At 48.8% G+C, this 666-nt stretch overlaps 1 protein-coding gene across 1 annotated transcript in view; it reads left to right on the forward strand.

Annotated features, from left to right (window-relative positions):
* Positions 1 to 666, forward strand: part of TARSL2 (threonyl-tRNA synthetase-like 2) — a 17789-nt gene that overhangs the window by 13750 nt on the left and 3373 nt on the right. Inside the window, exons 12-13 of the mRNA XM_014543569.1 lie at positions 102 to 179; positions 265 to 365. Coding sequence (XP_014399055.1) covers positions 102 to 179; positions 265 to 365 — 179 coding nt within the window. The remainder of the gene's footprint in view (positions 1 to 101; positions 180 to 264; positions 366 to 666) is intronic.

The following is a 666-nucleotide window of genomic DNA, read 5'->3' on the forward strand; positions in this document are numbered from 1 at the left end:
GTACATGCCTACCGGAATTGAACCTGGGACACTTCAGTCTGCAGGCTGACGCTCTGTCCACTGAGCCAAAGCAGTTAGGGCTCTTTTTCTTTTCTTAATAGCAACTGCAGAAGAGCTTGATGGAATTTGGAAAACCATGGAAGCTAAACCCAGGAGATGGAGCATTTTATGGCCCTAAAGTAAGTGGACCCTGTGCTTCAATAAAGAGGACGGTGGAAAAGAGAAATAGAAACCGTGTCTAAGCAAACCTCACCTGCTTTGCAGATTGACATCAACATCAAGGACGCCCTGGGCAGGTCCCATCAGTGTGCGACCATCCAGCTGGACTTCCAGCTCCCGCGGAGGTTTCATCTCACGTATGTCAGGTGAGTGGTTGGATGTGGGGAACAGTGCAGGCTGACATCCTCGTCACGTGGCGCTGTGAGTGTTGAGAGCTCTTTATAGAGTCTAGGGGTAAGCCCTTGGATGTGTATGTGATTTGCTAATATTTTCTCCTAAGCTGTCGCTTCTTTTTTTAAAAAAAAAAATACATTTTTTTATTGATTTCAGAGAGGAAGGGAGAGGGAGAGAAACATCCATGATGAGAGAGAATCATTGATGGGCTGCCTCCTGCACGCCCCCCACTGGGGATCGAGCCCGCAACCCGGGCATGTGCCCTGATCGGGA

This window comes from Myotis brandtii, unplaced genomic scaffold (genome assembly GCF_000412655.1).
Source record: "Myotis brandtii unplaced genomic scaffold, ASM41265v1 scaffold329, whole genome shotgun sequence".
Classification (NCBI taxonomy): domain Eukaryota; kingdom Metazoa; phylum Chordata; class Mammalia; order Chiroptera; family Vespertilionidae; genus Myotis; species Myotis brandtii.